This window comes from Bubalus bubalis, chromosome X, assembly GCF_019923935.1.
Source record: "Bubalus bubalis isolate 160015118507 breed Murrah chromosome X, NDDB_SH_1, whole genome shotgun sequence".
Classification (NCBI taxonomy): Eukaryota; Metazoa; Chordata; class Mammalia; order Artiodactyla; family Bovidae; genus Bubalus; species Bubalus bubalis.
The window spans coordinates 38040213-38057287 of NC_059181.1; the positions used below are offsets into that span (position 1 = coordinate 38040213).

Here is a 17075-nt window from a genome sequence, read left to right on the forward strand (position 1 = left end):
TCGGTGGGTCCATGACCTTGATGTTTAGATGAATACATTTATAGCTGATCCCAGTACTAAGGCTGTCATTACTCAGAGAATTCCAAATGACCACTCTCTGGAAAAATGTGTTTACTAAGCTCCAGCTGTTATCCTTATGAATATTTAGGAAGCTACAGTGACTGGCAATGATCTCAGTGCCCCCAAAATGTGATGGCTTTATCTGCTTTTCAGGCAGCAAATCACCTCTCTAGCAGATACCAGAATAAATGCAGCTTTGCATGGGAGTAGAAACTTGACAGACTGAATTTCCCGAGGAGCATCAACACTATGAAGATAGATTGCTAGGTATCTAGAGGCAAAGTAATGAGTGACATATGGAGCGAGGTTGTGGGGACAGAAGGGTAAGCCACACTGTTTGAAGGATATAGGGAGGACAGAATGGGTTCTTCTGGCAGTCCCAACGGCCAATAGAGACTGTAACACATAATTTAGTACTTCATCTTTGTCTTAGTTTGGGGTTCTGAAAAACCGGATCCTCAGAGTGAAGGAAGGAAGGAAAATGGATAAAATGTATATAAATGAAAGGGTTACTGTTGCAGGAAACTAGGGCTCAATCTCACTGGGCACTTTCTGAGACATTGTGTAAAATATGTTTCAGAATTGGCCTACTAAGAGCTGACAACACTAAGATGTTTATAGACTGATTTCCATTCCTTATCAGTTAAAGGTCACTGCAAGGAAGTGGCAAAAGTTAACACTCAGCACTTCTGAACTCTCCCACATGTAGACTGAACATGCTTCCCTGGCCAGAGAGCCCTCTGGCAAAGACTTGTATGGGAACTATTTATAAGCAATTTCCAGGGGGGAGGAAGAGGATGTGCGTACTATAATTCTATATTGCGTGTGTTACTCTCTGGTTGTCTCATGTGTGAGTTTCATTTCACTAACGGGAATGTAAACTTGTTGAATGCATGGGTCATAGCTTATAGTTTTTGTATTGTTTTCTCCATAAATTGTGGTGATCTCCTTGCTACTGGGAGATTAAATCCACTAAGCCCACCATGATCTGGGCCTTCCTGAGACTCACTTTCCAGAATTCTCTTTGCAGTCCACTCTCTCATTCCAAGCACTCTAGTCATTTGATTTAGAATGTCTAGAATACCTCTCTTCCCTTTGTCCAACTGGTCAATACTGATCATCTTTTGAGAATAGCTAAGTAATTTTTCTTTCATAAAAATGTTTCACGTCCCATCCAAGAAGAGTAATCCTGCCCTTCTGTGCAAGCTACTACCTGGCTCTTACTTCCACCACATAATTTACCTACTGTACTGAAGTTTATGTTTTTTTGTGTTAGTCTTGCCTACCAGGGTGTGTGCTCATTGAGAAAGCAAAATGTGTCATAAATATTTCTTCATCTGTTAGCACTTCGCTCAGTGCCTGGTATAGGGTAAATGCTTAATATTTTTTGAATGAATAAATGAACATGACCAATCAATACTTCCTGATTAGCTGAAACAAGGGGCTGAACATACCTATTCCGGGCATTTCTAATAAAACTATCAAGTATTTTTACATTGAATGGAGAATATTCCCCAGAATAGCATGCCCTTGCCCTTCAGTCAAAGACAACCTAGAACATACCTGTAGCTAAAAAAAGTTAGAATTTTACTCACTGCAGACAAAGAACACATATCATGAGGACTGTGGGGTGTCTCAGTGAGAGAATGCAGGAAGAAACTATTATAGGATTGGGGCTTTGGACAGATGATTTGGGGGAGGGACCAAGAGGCAGAGATTTGCTCTAGATTAGATGCTGTCAGATAGCAGGGACAATCCTATGACTGGATATTCTGTGAAAGGCACAGTGACTGACTTTGTCTGTGCTTAGAAAAAATTATGAACTGCCCTTGTTTTGCTTCATTTTATCATGGTCTCAGAGTAAATATTTGAGTTTGGTACTCTGTGAAATTGTTTAGGTCCAACAGAACAAGATGGCCTGGCTGTGAAAGTCTGACCAGCTTGTAATAATACTGAGGTCTAGTTGTGAACATCAGGTAAGTTTTAAACATCAGAGAATGTATTTTTTGAGATGATGAGCCCAAAAGAAAGGTTATAGTATGTATAAGTGCTGACAGTGTTCACAGGTATGGAGTGAGAGCTGAAAAGAATGGAATGAAAGTGAAAATCCTGCTCTATGACCTTTGCACGTTGACAGGAGTTTTAAATTCTGAAGCTCTGCATAGTATTAAAGGCATATTATGGCTGAGAGAATTTTTTTCACCATAAAAGCAAGTATTACAGATTATTCTTTGAAGATATCAACCATAAGGTCTGGAAAATTAAAATACTTAATCCAGCAGCAATATCACTTTTGTAGTGATCAAGTAATAGGATTTCCTTTTCCTTGCCTCCATGTTCTGGCTACTCTCTTTAAAAAAAAAAATATTGACATCCTTTTGGGGGATGAGGGCTAGATAAGAAACCTGAAAGTGTAGAATTTATGTTCAAGAGGGAAAAAAGAATTTGGAATTTTCTGGTAGTTAAATTGGTTATGAAGTCCTGTGACTAGAAACCTAAGTCCACAGGGCCATTGAAAGACATTACAATATTCATCCAATAAATTATTTCTGAACACTTAGTATAACTTAGTTGAAAGTCACTCAGTCATGTCCAACTCTTTGTGACCCCATGGACTGTAGCCCACCAGGCTCCTCTGTTCATGGAATTCTCCAGGCAAGAATACTGGAGTGGGTTGCCATGCCCTTCTCCGGTATAACTTAGGTACTATGCTAAATGCAGTAATTACAGGTCTAAACAATCTGGATTGACTTTGTGGGAAAACTTTTTATTTAAGCTATAAATTCAAACTTACAGGAACGTTGCCATCAATAGTTTACCCTTCTTTCAGATTCACCAGCTGTTTTTCCTAACCATTTTTGAGTAAGTTAGAGAAACTGTGCTCAGCTATACCTCTAAATGGGCTTCCCGGTGGTGCAGGGGCAAAGAATCTGCCTGCAATGCAGGAGACACAAGTTTGATCTTTGGGTAGGGAAGATCCCCTGGAGAAGGAAAGGTTACCCACTCAGTATTCTTGCCTGGGCAATCCCTTGGACAGAGGAGCCTGGCGGGTCCATGGGATCACAAAAGAGTTGGACACTACTTAGTGACTAAACACAACACAACACATACACTTAAGCACTCTGGTGTATGTTTTCTAAAACCAAGGACATTCTCCTACATATCATGAAATTATCCAAATCAGGAAATTGAACATTGATACAATACTATTATCTAATCTATCATCCATATTTAAACTTTATAAATTGTCTCAATGTCCTTTATAGATTTTTTCCCCTACACAGGTCCAATCTAAGATCATTCATTTAGTTGTCTTGTTTTTTAGTCTTCTTTAACCTGGTATCCTTAGTGTTGCTTGTTTTTTTTTTTTTTTAAATTGAAGTATAGTTGATTTATATATAATGTTGTGTTAGTTTCAGGTGTACAGCAAAGTAAAATATATATATATATATATATATATACTCATTTATATATATATATTCTTTTTCTAAATCTTTATTATTATAGATATTGAATATAGTTCCCTGTGCTATACAGTTGGTACTTGTTTATCTGTTTTATACAAAGTATAAAAGTGTGTATCTGTTAATCCCAAGCTCTTGCCCTTCACACTTTTGAGAATTATAGGTTAGATATTTTGTAGAAAGTGAAAGTGAAGTTGCTCAGTCGTGTCATACTCTTTTCGACCCCATGGACTGTAGCCTACCAGGCTCCTCTGTCCATGGGATTTTCCAGGCAAGAATACTGGAGTGGGTTGCCATTTCCTTCTCCAGAGGATCTTCCGAATCCAGGGACTGAACCTGGGTCTCCCGCATTGTAGGTAGAGGCTTTACCATCTGAGCCACCAGGGAAGTCCCTGATATTTTGTAGAATGCTCTTTAATTTGGATCCATCTGATGTTTTCTCATTATTAGACTCAGGGTATGAATTTTTAGCAGGAATATATATTTGATTTAAACCCTAGAATGGCTGCCTCTACCCACATCTCCCACACTTTGACCTGACACACCTCATGCAGGTGAGGGCCCTTTGAGGTCTCCCAATGAAATCCAGGCTCTTCTCTGCTTCCTCTTATGATCCCTAATTTATCCATCAGAATTGCTAAAATCCTGAAGAGGATGTCTGCTTCCTGGGGTGTTTATATTCAGCTGAAACCTTATATTAATACAAAACTCTTTCCTAATGTGTGTCCTCTCCCACCTTCATGAATTAGCACTGGCTTCATTATTATCATGAAGAATAAATTATTCATCAAGGTGGATAAATTGCTTATGGAGATAAATAACATGACATAAATGTAGTAAAAATGCAGTCCTTTTCTAAATAAGTAGCATTTTACACCTAATCCTCTAAGACTGTACATCTTTCTGGAGAGAGTCAACCACATAGTACTCCAAAAGAGCTTTAAACAGGCTCTCCCAACAGGAAAGGAGAAGTTCAAGGCTTCAGTGATGCCTGGACTTTTGACTGTGCCTATTCAGTGCCTGTTCCCTCAAGCTGACACATCCCAGGCTACCAGAAAGTATAAGGAGGAGAATGTGTGGGTGGGAAGAGTGGGCAGAGAAGACTCCCAAGAATTGGGAACTATGTAGAGAGTAGCAGCTGGCAGCTAATTAGTTTCTGAAATGAACCCTTTGTGTGGCTTGTCCTTCCTGAGAGAGAGGTTAAGATGCTGTGATGCCTCCTTTTAGCAGTAATGGTAATTAAAACAAATAATCCCAGGTCCTAATTAAGGTGGCTCCATTCATTTGGCTAAGGAGAGCGGTCCTTCATTTTTTTCCCCTCCTGCATACTGAATGTCACATCTAAGAAATGAGCAAATTCCTACATTTCACTTCTACACATAGGGCCTGTTTAGAAGGAGGAGTGATCATTAAGGGCTTCCCTGGTGGCTTAGATGGTAAAGAATCTGCCTGTAATGCAGGAAACCTGGGTTCGATCCCCGGGTCAGGAAGATACCCTGGTGAAGGCAATGGCAATCCACTGCAGTATTCTTGCCTGGAGAATCCCATGGGCAGAGGAGCCAGACGGGCTACAGTCCATGGAGTCTCAAAGAGTCAGACACAACTGATTGACTTCCACTCTTTTCAATGATCATTAAGGGGGATTCTAGAATCGAAAGGTATCTAATTTCCTAAAACTTAGAAGCAAGCTTATTTTAAGATGTTACTATCATAGCTCTTTACTAAGCTCTACTGGGATAGACAATCAGGTGATTGAAACAGCCAACAATTATTGTGCATTTAGTATGTGCTGGGCCTTAGGGATCTTACATGGCTTATCCCATTTAGAAAGTGAAGTCACTGAGTCATGTCTGACTCTTTTGGGACCCCATGGACTGGAGCCTACCAAGTTCCTCCGTCCATGGAATTTTCCTGGCAAGAATATTGGAGTGGGTTGCCATTTCCTTCTCCAGGAGATCTTCCTGACCTAGGGATTGAACCCAGGTCTCCTGCACTGTAGGCAGACGCTTTACCATATGAGCCACCGCCCCCACCCTCCCCCCAAAAAAAGATTTGAGTTGGATAGTATCATCTTTATTTTGATCATGTCCAGATTTTCAGAGGAGGAAGATGGGACCAACAAAGGTAACAGACTAGACCAAGATGAGTTAGAGGCAGGATCTGAATACAGGCAGTCTGGGTCCAGAGCCTATTGCTCAACCATTATGCTTTCTGCCTTTCAGACTCCAACTTGCCTATAGTCTAGTGGGTACAATCAAGAGACAAAAAAGAGGAGAGGAATCTATGTCAGATGACTGGTTTGGGTTGGTCATGGAAATTTCACAGGAGGCAGACTGGAACTAGGCTGAAAAACAGACTGAGTTTGATTCAGTGAAGATGAGTATGAGGAGCTTTCCAGGTGAAGGGAACCACATGAAAATTGCTGGCATTGGGACGGCAAACTGAGCACTTCAGCTATGGCAGAGAGCTCCTGCAGTCATTTGCAGGATTCCTCAGCCTCACACTCTATAAAAAGAGGAAACTTCCACTTCAGTCTCTAACAGGGGGTTTACTAGAATGAAGGTGGAGAACTTAGAGAGCCTGGTGTTTTTTGGTGCACGCTAGCCATAGTACAGGTCACCGTAATAACAAAGCAATGGGCCTGCCACGTCCTCCCCACTTCCCTTGGGCCATCAGTACTGTCCTAGATTCCAGTCTCCATGGAGTTAGCAGAAAAAGCTGAGCCTGCCTCCAGCCAGTCCAGCCTGGTTTCTTTTCTGTTTCAGCTTCTGTTCCCAGAACTGGGTGGTTTGAGTTTAATTCAGGATGTGGCAATAGGAAGCCCTAACACAACTCCAATTTGGTTTTACCACCAATAAAGCCATCTTGATTTCCATCTGGCTTCCTGTGTCCTAATTAATTTGAACTTGGACAAAAGAAAGCAATTGGTACTCCCCAAACTTCCAATAATAGGGAAGTAGTGGAAAATTACATTTAAAAAATAGATTAGACATGGTAGAACAAGGAGAGCCTTGAAGGCTGGTATAAGGAATTTAGCCATAGCCTAAAAGAATCAGTTGTTATAATTCTGTGCAAGTACACTAACACACACACACTCACATATACATACAGTGGTTAGCAACAGAGAAAATCACTATGGGATTTGTTTCCAAGTTATCTCCATAAGTTTAATGTCATCAAATCCTCATTTTCTACAAATGTATTTTTTAAGAAGCTTAAGATCATTTTTAAAAGCTAAACTAATATTTCATCCATCTGTCTTTGAATCATTTATTGTCTGACCAGCCACTTGTTTTTTAGTAATTGTTTGCCAAAGAATAATTCAGCCTATTTGGGAGACTTTAATAAAGCTTTCTCCTATAGCCCCATTCTTGATGTTAAAAGACACCCAGATAAGTAAAGGTGTGTCAAATATGCCATTATTTGGAAACAAAATTTTATATCTTTATTCCCAAATAATCTACCAAATAGTCTTTCAATCAGTCTAATAGTTATTATGTGTTTTTTTTCTCATTCAGATTTATGAGTGAGAAATGATTCAGTTTATGAATGAGGATGATGTTTCTCATTCAGTGGTTATATGAGTGCTAATTTGAAAATAATTTTAAATATATACTTTAAGTATGCAGATCCAAGTTTTAATCCAAAGCTGAAAATTATTAGCTGCTTCCTTATGCCTGTTAAAACTAACTAATCATCAGCAAATGGGCAAAACTCTTTTCTGTAGGAATGACTCTTCCAGTACATTCTTTTTTATCAAAAGATTTTGCACAAAAACAGGAAGATAAGGTTTTCTCCTTAACTGAGCAAAACAGCTGTCCCAATCTCTGTAAAATATTCTTTCTATGCCTCTGACCCTTCTAAGATAAAAGAAATGATAATATGCCTTTGGTCTTCCTGCTCTGGGAAGGAAAGTTGCTGTAGGAAAAGAACTGATTTTTTTCCCCCACTTCTGTGGTTTGAGAACAAGTTATAACTCCAGCATTTCAAAGTGCAAGGAAAATAATACACAATTATTAGATTGCTATTTGTGGGACACTAATGGTTTAGTAGAAAACAACTCCCCAGAAAAATAAAACACAGTTTTAAAAGAAGGCTACATTTTACTGTTTCTCCTTCTCTTGGCTTCTGGAATGTGCTCCATCTGACCCATCTCCATTCTAATCATTTTGGCTCTCTTAGTGCTTCCTTAAAGCTATCTTCTCTTTTCACTAAAAACAAACACAGCCATTTTAAAATCTGCATTTTAACATTTACTTTATTTACCTGTTTATACATAACCTTCTTCCAGAAAGGGTTTAAGGTGGCTTGAAAGAAACCACAAAGTACACTAAGTAATTATAACAGAAGAATCAGAAATGAAACTATGCAAACTGCTTATACAGTTCTATTTGTTTGCTCTGGATGGACCACAAATTTTGGTCTAACCTTTTTAGCACGCAGTCAGAAAAGGAAACTTAATTAGTTACATCATTTAGTGTCTATAAAACAAAAACAAACCAATTACCCAAGGGAAGCACTGTTATTCCTACTATTAAGACCAGAAAGAAATTTCTCTTAAGAGGCTTCATGAAGAGGTCAGTGTATGATGTAATCAGCGTTCTCAGTAACAACCTAATGGGAGACACAAAGATGAATTTCACAGGGCTCCCTCTTCGACACAGGCATATGGCATCACAGCAACTTGAAAATCAGGAAAAACGATTTTATCACGAGTCTGGGGGTTGAGGGGGGAACACAATATAATACGGTCCAGGTACTCCATTCTTTCTGCTCGGCGAAGCCAGATACATTTTAGAACAAGAGAGTTGAACCCAGTCCCCCAGTGACTCCAGAGAAGTCCTGAAACCCCTAAAATTCTCTGCAACATTTCCAGAATAGCTGCTTCAACAATTTCTGAATCTTCTTGACAGAGAAAAACACAGGTTTTTATCAGATACTCAACGTACCCAGGTGATACACACAAGTTAGGAACCATTTCTTTAGATAATCTAGAGAATTAAGCAGACTACAAATTATACACAGCTATTCAAATACTTTTCTTACAACCTATTTCCCCGCCTCTGCAAAAAGAACCTTTTTTGTTGCCATTTGGTGCCTTGGCTCAGGTTGCGTCCGGGCTGGAGGAAGGGCTGGAGCGGAGATCTCAAGGCCAGGGGAGGCAGAGGGGTCCCACAGAGGCAGCCGGGCTTCGGAGGCTCCTAGTCGCACTGGAAGGAGAACTTTTCGAAGAGATACTCGGCCAGCCCGGCCTGCAGCCCAGCCTCAGGGCTGGTTATCTTGCGCAGGTTGGCCAGGTGGTCACCCATCTTCTTGAGGAGCATCATCTCGTCCTCCAGGAAGTGGCGCTCCAGGAACTCGCAGAGCTGGACATCAGCGCTCGCACGACCCAGGGCATGCAGATCCAGTAGCGCCTGGTTCAGGCTTTTCTCCAGGGCCACAGCGTACTCCATGGCGTCCACGCTGGCATTCCACTTCTCTGGGGACAACGTCTGTCCACTCTGGACCAGGGCGCCATTACCCCAGGACTTTCGCATCTTCAAGAGAAGCTGGGCGCCCTCCTGCTTCTTCTTAGCCAACACCCTGAAGAAGCGGCCCACACCATTCATAGCCATTCCACTGCCTTCAAAGTAAACGCTCAGGGAGACGTAGGTGGATGAGACCTCTAGGTGCAGTTTGATCAGGCGGCTGGCCGCTGCTTCCATCTCGGGAGAACTCTGCTGGATCTGGGTGCTCATGGTTAGCAGTGAGCAGGACTTCTCCACAAGCTGCTGTGAGGCTGGTCTCAGAAGTGGGGGATAAGTCCAGAAGATTGTGCCGGAAGCTGTGGTTGAAGGGGTGGGGCTAGAGGGTGGTGGGAGGCAGGAGGAGGGGGAGGCAAGGCCGGGTTGAGAGCACGCAGATTGTTCCATCCAAACGCTGGTGAAGCAAGAGACTGATCCAGGAGGCATCCAGGTTCATTGTCTCTCACTCTAGCTTTTAGGAAGAGTATCTTTCTTTCCTAGTTAGGAAAGAGTCTTTATCATTTTGACCCATTTCTTTCCATAATTCCAAGATGAGATAAGAACGTCCAAGGTAAAAACCTCAAAAAATTGATAGTGAACCTCTTCCAAATCTTCATTTGTGACTTAACACTCGTTTGTTGCTTATTTTAGAGCCTGTTTGAATAGATTTCCCCCTGCTCCTGATCCCTGATGGAGAGGGTACTTGGCCCAGAGCAGTCTTGCCGTCCTAATATAATTATTCATACTGCCCCCTAAATTAATTAATTAATTATTCAATTAAGAAATAGCATCCCCCCCTTTCACACTCAAAAGGGTCCTTGTTTGGAATATACATTACATAGCACCTTAGTGATCGAAAAGGACAAAATCCACACTATGGAATGTGAAATGGTAGCGTTTACAAGACACAGTACTAATTAATCAGACCAATAAGAATCCCATCATAAATTTTCTACTATTCAGCCTTCATTTTCATTTGTTGATCCTTTTATTCCTTCTACTAAAAGTTCTAAATACTAATTATGTGCCAGGTGTTTTTATAGGGTAAGGGCATTAGCGAGGTTCCGCAAAAGAGAGACCAGCACCTTACAGGAACAGATCACCTTTAATGAGGCGAGAAGGGGCAGCAGTCAGATTAGTGAGCTGCTCCCCTAACCCAAGAAAAGAGTATATATAGGCATATATGTGGAAATCTACTCTTAAGGGGGCCTGTTCTTCTCCAAGGTTGTTCAGAGTCGTTATCTCTTAAGGGGCTGGGGCAAGGAATACTGGAGATGGGCCAGAGGCTGTACCAGCTGGGAGCTGGGTGTAATCAACCTTAATGTCCATTTTTTTTTTCCTTTGGGTGAGAGAGTTCTTTGTTTTGCATAGAATGGTGGGGAGGACTATAGGGCCGTTTTAACCCCAGGCTATTTTGAGCCCTGTAACTTTGTTTCAGTTTTCTTAGGTTCTGGTGGCTTCCTGTGATTACCCAGATATTCAACTATTAACCGAAACACGTCATGTAAATGGGCATTAAAGATGAAAATGTAGAGGTATAAATTCTACCAAAATAGAAAAAAAAAAATCCCATACAGGATGAGTTAGTCATTCTCAGAAGATGAGGGCAAAACTAGATGTTTTCATAAGGGCTTTTCCAGCTTTGTGATTCCATGCTTAGCATTTTATTTTCCGAAATACCACCTGCCTGGGGCTGTTGCACAATTAGAATGCTTTCCTGTGTTTTCTGTCAAACAGGAAGGCATATTCTATTCAGGGTATACAATATTTGAACCCCAGAGAAGTGAATTTTGCTCTAAACTCTGAATCTAGGTCTAAATGAAAATAAAAATCCACTGTTTTCCAGCTGCTTTCCAATTTTACTATCTCTGTTGTTGAAAACTGACATCTTAAAATTTCAAAAAGATATCTGCAGTCTCCCTTTACTGCTTAAGCTAAAATATGAATACATATCCTATATCTAAATAGAGGATATATCGTCCACTTTTTTTCATGAAATGCTGTCATCCCAAAGTGGTCTCATTGCATTTGAAATTTGCAAAAACAGTTACAATTCAAGAATAGCACATTTTTCAAACCTGGAGGGAATTCACTGGGTAAAACAGGAGTAGTTCTGCAGCCTTTCTGGCCAAAAAGAGGCTGGGGTGGAGAGGAGGGGAAAAAACAGAAATTCAAATCCAAGAACAATCCTAGCACATCCCCAAATAGGAGAGAAATTATACTAGATGCCATACCTTCCAAATAACTGCAAAGAAATGATCATTACCTACCGTGTGCATAAACCATTAATCATCGTATTGACCTTGTAACAAGAAAATGCAAAGCCTGGAGAAAACCTCACCATATAACATACTTTATACATTGCAGGATGTCAGGCTCATTTAATATATTTCAGTTTCCCATACATTTACTTGGAAAAGAAAAATGTCTATATAAACCTTCTCAGATGGGATCATTTTCTGCCTTGTGCAAATGTTTATAAATCTTCCCCTCATCACTTCAGAGAGAGGAGAGCCAGTGTGGAAACTACTCTGGTGGATGGTTAAGCACATAGTTGTCAGAATCAGAGTAATGTGGGCTCCAATCCCAGCTTTGCCACTTGTTACAAGTATAACCCTAGGCAGGTAGCATAACCTCTCTGGGTGGGCCTCAGTTTTCTCGCCTATAAAATGTCAATGTTAACATTTCACAAGCATACCACAAGGGATCTATGACATAAAGAGATGAGAAAAAAAAAACAAAAAAACGCCCAAACAAGTAGAAAGCACCCCCAAAATAGTGCTGTGTCATCAATCAGATTTTGTAATAAGATTGTAGAGGCCCTGTCAAGCTCTATTGTATCAGAAGCATATCCCAATATGTTTTTGATCCACGTTTCCTCACTATCTTCCTCTGGTAGCTCAGTTGGTAAAGAATCTGCCTGCAGTGCAGGAGACCTGGGTTCAATCCCTGGATCAGGAAATGGCGAACTACTCCAGTGTCCTTGCCTGGAAAATCCCATGGACAGGGGAGCCCAATGGGCTGCAGTCCATGGGGTCGCAAAGAATCAGGCACAATTGAGAGACTAACACACAACACACTTTCCTCACTACAGACCTGTTTTGCTGAATCACTTGTCTTTCTGTGGCGATGTCCTTTCAATTACAAAAGCATAGAGGCACAGCTTTGGGTGTCAAGATCAAATTCATTTAAAGCATGAGCAAAGCCAGGTTCTCTGAATTCCCTGGGCTAAGTGAGATTCAGCAACACCTCCTGAGGTCCTTTGTGGCCCTGCCAGCTATGGATGCAGGGGAGCAGTGCATAGATGGTAGAGGTCTATTTCTGTTCAGTTCTCCAACTCAAGATGGTCACTACAGCAAGAAACATTTAAGGAATGCCTACTTTACAGTGTTGTAGGCATGCGTTCTGGGAAACAAACTCACTCAGAAGGACAGTGCAGATAGTAGAGTGCAGTTTATTACACCGGTGGGCCCAAGGCAGAGTCTCCTCTTAGCCAAGGCCCCCAACCAGCATTTGTGAAAATCTTTTATACCCCATGTGTACGTGTCCGAACCCACCACTCCAAATTCCTTGAGACTTACATAAACCAAGGAAAATACAATCCCAATAACCCCATCATTCATGTGCTATGTGCTCATGTGCTCAAATAGTCAAACAATTAGCCAATAATCAATAAACCCGAGGTTACACTCTGATAGATACAGAAAAATTTATGGCCTGTCTGGAGGAAGGGGTGATTAGTGTATGTTTTCTCTTAGGCAATGAGAAACCTAGATACGATCTTCAAGCTTCCTCTGTCTGGAGGGGGTCTTATCCTTCTGTTGTTGTTTTCATAGGCACTTAACACAGAGTTCAGAGTCCATTGGAAAGGTGGCCGAGCATGATCAGCATGAACAGGCCTAAGATGGAATCCAGGCCCTATGAATTCCTTCTTCAACAGGAGAGGATAAGGTTACAGAACATCCCATGCAAATGGTAGAATTCAGCTTCTACCACTGAAATGTAGACTGTGGAATGCTTATGTCTTGGGTCAGATTCCTCAGATGCAGACCTTGAGATGAGAATTCCTATCCAAGAGATTTATTGGGAAAGTGCTCCCAGAGAGACCAAAAGACAGTGGTGCAGCAGGAAAGAGAAAGGAATCCAAGAAGCAAAGTTGCAATTTTAGGAAGTGCTCAGCTTCAGAATCATCCCACGGTGTAGCTTTGGAGCATAAATTATACCTAAAGTTTATTTCAACATGAGGCAAGGGAACTGGACTTTTATACTCCCATCCATTGGCTATGGGTGTCTCTAGGTGGATATAGATTCCAGGGTCTGTGTACAGGTTAGGCAACTTCAGTAGCCCAAAGAAACAGTGAAGAAGGTCACGGGTGCTAGTCAATAAGAGAAAAGCACACTGGGCTGAGTGTGGAGCACAGCTGAGAGGATTTGGGCAGGGATCAGACAGTATCCACCACCAACTTGTTTCCCCACTTGACCTTGGAAGGTATTGGAGTACAGCAGAAATGAGAAACCCCAACTAGTACCTTTAGCCAGGAATCCAGTGGATAAAATGAAGACTTTATCATAGTTTTTAACCCATATATATACCTCTTTGCTACTTCTATTTACAGGGAATACAGGGCTTTGGGCGCCTATACTGCAATCTCCTTTTCGTTGTTTGTTGTTTAATTGCTAGGTCATGTCCAACTCTTTTGCAACCTCACAGACTGTAGCCCGCCAGGCTCCTCTGTCCATGGGATTTTCCTGATAAGAATACTGGACTGCCATTTCCTTCTCCAGGGGATCTTTGCGACACAGGGATCAAACTTGTGTCTCCAATATATTGCACGCAGATCCTTTACCACTGAGCCACCAGGCAAGCCCAGATCTGAAAATCTGTAACACTCTTCAGGGGTCTCACTTGCATGTTTATATGTCCGGCCAAATCAGACCGAAAGCTCCAACTAAGAAAGCATTTGCATCTTTTATTGGACCCTCTACTCTCATGGACATCATTCCCCATATTGGAACTGCATATTGATTTTTTAAATAGCTGCACAAAACTACTTAAAAGTCAAAACAGCATGAGTAATCCAGACACTGAGAAGCTGTGAAATGGCTGCTTAAGGACCTGTCATCCAAAGTGAAGTCACCTGAAAACAGATGGTACACAAACAGCAAAACTGTCTTTGTGTGCTTGTCAATTTTTTAAAAAGGAATTGTAAACAGGTACAACAGTTCTGAGCTGTTCCTCTACTTTGGACAAGGGACACCTGCCACCAGGCACAGAAGGACTGGGTTCATCATTTTTCTCTCCCCAAATACACACACACACACACACACACAGCCCACTTGTGCCATCTATTAAACTCTAGAGCTCACTGAGAAGTTTGGCAACAGCCTACCCTAACAGGTCTGCCTCGTAAGGCCTCTTCTCTCTGTGCTTCCTATGGACACTTCAGACAAGCAGGGGTTCTCAAGTGGATCTGAGTTTGTCTCCTAGATGACATTTGGCGATGCCTGGTGACATCTGTGGTTGTCATAACTAGGGGGAGGGTACTACTGGCGTCTAGTGGGCCAAGGATGCTGCTGAACATGCCACGGTGCACAGGAAGCACTGCTTCTCCCCCTAACAAAGAATTTTCTAGCCCCAAATGTTAGTAGTGCTCAAGTTGTGAAAGCCCATGCTAATGGGTAAATAATGTTGGTATCTTGGTTTGGGTTCCCACAAAAGCAGACCAGGAGATAAGCATTTGAGTATAACTGGCCTGAGTGATGGTCCCTGAAAGCACCAGTAAGTGGGAGGGTAAATGAGACAAAGGGAATAAAATCAATAGAGCGTGTTAAAGGGCAAGTTCCTCCTACGGGCAACTAGGACTCAGGCCTCCCGGGGAACGCTAGGAGACTCGAGGAGGCGCACCTCAGAGTTGTTTCAAACAAGGACAAGGAAGCCCAAATATTTATCTTGCAAATCCCATCTGTTATTAGCTGAAGACTGCTCCCAAGCATGCTAAGTTTCTGGCACTTCCTGCCTACCTTTCAAGAACCAAAAGAAAGCCCCCTCAGGGGGAGAGTTTGGTGCTTGTCGCAGAATCCCATGGGCATGCATGGGAATGGTGAGTGCTGAGCACTGGGTAGGGTGCCAACAATACACGCTAGTGTTAGTCTTCCAAGCAAACGCTAACGGGATATATCCTAAGTGGCTTTCTCTGAGGAAGCTGCCCTAGTCAAAAAAGTAATTCTGATCATGACTATAGTAGATGTCCTAGAAGATAAGCAGTCATGATATATTTTAGTTCAAGAGGCCTCATTAGGAGAGGCAATTGGAAAGATTCTTAGAAATTGTGTGTTCCAGTTCTGTACCAATACATGGATCTCCTCTTAAGAATGTCTCTGACAAATGATCATCTAGTCTTTGCTTAAATCCACCCAGGTTACCAGGAACACACTAGCTCATAAGGGATACGCATTCCATTTTCAGAGTGTGATGTGGGAAAACAGAGCTGCTTGAGAACCAAATAGGTCAGAGTCGGAACCTGACTCACTTTGTGAGTGAGTGAAGTCGCTCAGTCGTGTTCGACTCTCTGCAACCCCGTGGACTGTAGCCCACCAGGCTCCTCCATCCATGGGATTCTCCAGGCAAGAGTACTGGAGTGGGTTGTCATTGCCTTCTCCAGGGGATCTTCCGGACCCAGGGATTGAACCCAGGTCTCCCACATTTCAGGCAGACGCTTTAACCTCTGAGCTACCGGGGCAGAAGTATTACTTAACCTCTCTGAATCTTACTCTCTTTAACTATAAAATACCACTAGTCATATTATCTACTTCTTAAGAATACTATAAAGATTAAATGAGATAATACAAGGAATTGAGCACAACTTCTGACATATAGTAGGTGCTAAATTAACATGAGCTGCCTTCACTGCTTTTCCTTCTCCATCCTCTCTAGTCTCATATGTCAGCTGCCTGCCTCACAATAGGCTTGATCCTTTCATTCTGATTCTAGCTTCCAGAAGAATATAAAGTAAGTCCAGCCCACCTTCCCACTGATAACAAGATTTCCCTTCTCCATCAAAACAGGCTGGCTGGCTTCCTTTACCACTGCTCTTACAGCCTGACTCTGTGGGCCTCTGTTCTCTAGTCACTCTCCAGAAGGGAGTTGAGTTCCCCCAAGGAGACAGTTTCAACTACCTCCTTACCTGGGACAACACATATCCTTTTAATTTTGATCCATGTGCATCAAAATGGGATCTGTATGGAATAGTGTTCTCTTTTAACCAAAAGAAAAATGTCGGCCTATATGGGAAAAGAATTTTAAAAAGAGTGGATGTATGTATAACTGACTCACTTTCTGTACACCCAAAACTAATGTAACATTGTAAATCAACTATACCGTAATAAAGAGAATCTGTGTAGTCAAGAAAGGAAGGCATAAAATGATTTTTTCTTTCCTTACCATGCTCCATTTTAACTCCTGCAAATGTTTCTTCCAACCTGCACTTGCCCCTTAGCCTTCCATGATGAGAAGTGCTTTCTGTTCATTTTTAAAGGGAAAAATGTAATGTTTCATAGAAAGAAACAAGATTCACATTCTGAATAGAGGTGGCCTCCTATTTCAGAAGTGCTGGCAAGCCGGCCCTTGGTGGTTGCCAAGAGATGGGTTGGACTGACACAGCTTGTGCTGGAAAGAACATCCAGCCTTGAAATTTGAAGTGGCAACTTTTGCAATGCCACTCTCCCTTTTCCTGCTTGAAGCCCCTGGATGTTCCTTCTGGTCACGCTGCCATCTTGCTGGCAAAGAGAATCACCCAGCAAGAGATGTTGCTTTTCATTATCTGTAACATGATCTCATTTGTGTGTGTATGCATGTGTGTGTAGATGTAAAGACATATACCAAAATGTTAATGGTGGTCTGTATCTGCCTGTGACCAATTTGTTACTTTCTACCTTCCTATATTATCTAAATTACTTTGGCAATGAGCATGTATTTAAAATTACTGCCGACATGAAAATATGTTCAACATTGCTAATTATTAGAGAAATGCAAATCAGAACTACACTG

General features: G+C 41.7%; 1 protein-coding gene across 1 annotated transcript; it reads right to left on the reverse strand.

Moving 5' to 3' along the window:
* Nucleotides 1-7760: 7760 nt before the first annotated feature.
* On the reverse strand, nucleotides 7761-9495 carry LOC102404502 (ferritin light chain). The gene has a single exon (XM_044937480.1). The coding sequence runs from the start codon at nucleotides 9473-9475 to the stop codon at nucleotides 8726-8728; it is 750 nt and encodes a 249-aa protein (XP_044793415.1). The 5' UTR covers nucleotides 9476-9495; the 3' UTR covers nucleotides 7761-8725.
* Between the last annotated feature and the right edge of the window lie 7580 nt (nucleotides 9496-17075).

What these genes read in the sequence shown, in the direction of transcription:
- LOC102404502 (XM_044937480.1), bottom strand. Translation starts at nt 9,475, where the DNA reads ATGCCTCCTGGATCAGTCTCTTGCTTCACCAGCGTTTGGATGGAACAA.